Here is a 1,707-nt window from a genome sequence, read left to right on the forward strand (position 1 = left end):
CATAAGTTATACTTTAAAATATATATGTCATTATTCTTTTAATAAATATGATGATACTCCAACATAAGATTTTATAATTTTCTTCATGGTTTTCAGTATTCGGAATGAATATCTTACTATTTAAATATCTTAATTTGCATATATCAATATAAAAATATTTTACGTTTCAATGTTTCACTTTCTGCACATGAATAAAAACGTGATTGAATTAAGATATAATAATTAGCATATCAAAATAATCATCTAAAAACATTTTAAAGTACACCAAAATTATTAATAATAATAATTAATTCACAATCTTCGTCATTGTTTATGCGGTCCTTCCGAAGCTCCAATCTTCCATCGAAGGAGAGCTTAGTCTCTTTCTCTCTGTTTCTTACTTTGTGGAACACAACCCACACTAACAACACAAAAATCTTCCGCACCCTTTTAATCTGCACTCTCTTTCACACGGTAATAATTCATCTCGAGCCATTCTCTTTTTTCTATTAATATATTTAATGTGTATTATTTTGGTTTAATTTTCTGTTTATTGGAATTTTGATCAGTTACCATGCAAGCATCAAGTTTTGCCTTTAAAGGAACCAGTGCCACTATAAGGGTTCAAAAGCAGAATTCTTTGGTGGATTTTGGAAGCTTGAGAAATGGGAGTGGTGTGAGATTTAGAAGAGTATGCATGCCTAATAGTAGTAATTGCTTTGGCTTAAGGCTTGGTTCTGTTACTGTGGAAACTCACCTGGATAGAGCTTCACTTGGTTTTAATCACATGTTTGGGTATCCTGCTAAGACTAGATCCCTCAGAGTTCATGCTTCTGGTTTGTATGCTGTTTCTAGTGGCTTTAATTTGTTGGATTTATTGATTATTGTGATTTTTTTTATTAACTACATTTACCAAAGATTTGAAATATGATTTGAGTCATGTATGGAGCCATGATTTATTTGCTTGATGCCTGCTTTCATGGTGAGATTGTTTGCTTATCATTTTATTGTTGTTTTGTATTGAACATTTGAACTGCAATGTTGTTCTCTGACAATTCTCTGCTTCTCTCTGTGTACATGTTATCCGTGTTAGTCTCTCTGTGTGTGTGTGTGTGTGTGGGTGTGTGTGTGGGAATGAAATTATTTTGATAAGTGGTTGGGGGTCATAATGTATGAAGTAAAGCATTGATTCGTCAAATAGGTGGTGAATTTCAATGTGGTTGTAAATTTTTGTAGCTAGGCAAGTCTATACTCTTTTTTGGTTAAGGCTGGATACAGGTTATGTGTGTGTGGCTGTAGAGTTTCCTTGTCAAGATCTTGATGACCTCTTAATGAGGTTGTGGCGTAGGAGATGGAGTGGGAGATAGGTGATGTTAAATTGGGATGGGCACCATTTGTGAGGCTTGAAATCTGCCATGCTTTTTGCATGTCTCAAACACGTATCAACTGGTCTGTTAGGAACATTGGTTTTGAAGAATTAATTTTCTTTTGAAAAATCTAGGTTTTGAAAGTGTATATTATAGTATCCATTCATCCTTATTATTGTTTTTAGCTCTTGGTGGCTCTCAAGTCCTGGTGTCATCTCATGATTCATGAATGTGTATCATTTGAATATGCTTACATTGCCCAATGTGCAGTTGCATAGGCATTAATTAATTGAGTTAATTCTGAAAACACTCCTTTTAGTGTTGGAAGTTTCTTTTACATGTCTAATATTTTCAAAATCTT

At 33.5% G+C, this 1,707-nt stretch overlaps 1 protein-coding gene across 1 annotated transcript in view; it reads left to right on the top strand.

The window, feature by feature from the left end:
- LOC107622390 (plastidic glucose transporter 4) overlaps positions 252-1,707 on the top strand; it is a 6,656-nt gene continuing 5,200 nt past the window's right edge. The window contains exons 1-2 of the mRNA XM_016324264.2: positions 252-453; positions 549-815. Of these exons, the coding sequence (XP_016179750.1) occupies positions 554-815 (262 nt within the window). The 5' untranslated portion in view covers positions 252-453; positions 549-553. The remainder of the gene's footprint in view (positions 454-548; positions 816-1,707) is intronic.

The sequence above is a fragment of the Arachis ipaensis genome, chromosome B10 (assembly GCF_000816755.2).
Source record: "Arachis ipaensis cultivar K30076 chromosome B10, Araip1.1, whole genome shotgun sequence".
Classification (NCBI taxonomy): domain Eukaryota; kingdom Viridiplantae; phylum Streptophyta; class Magnoliopsida; order Fabales; family Fabaceae; genus Arachis; species Arachis ipaensis.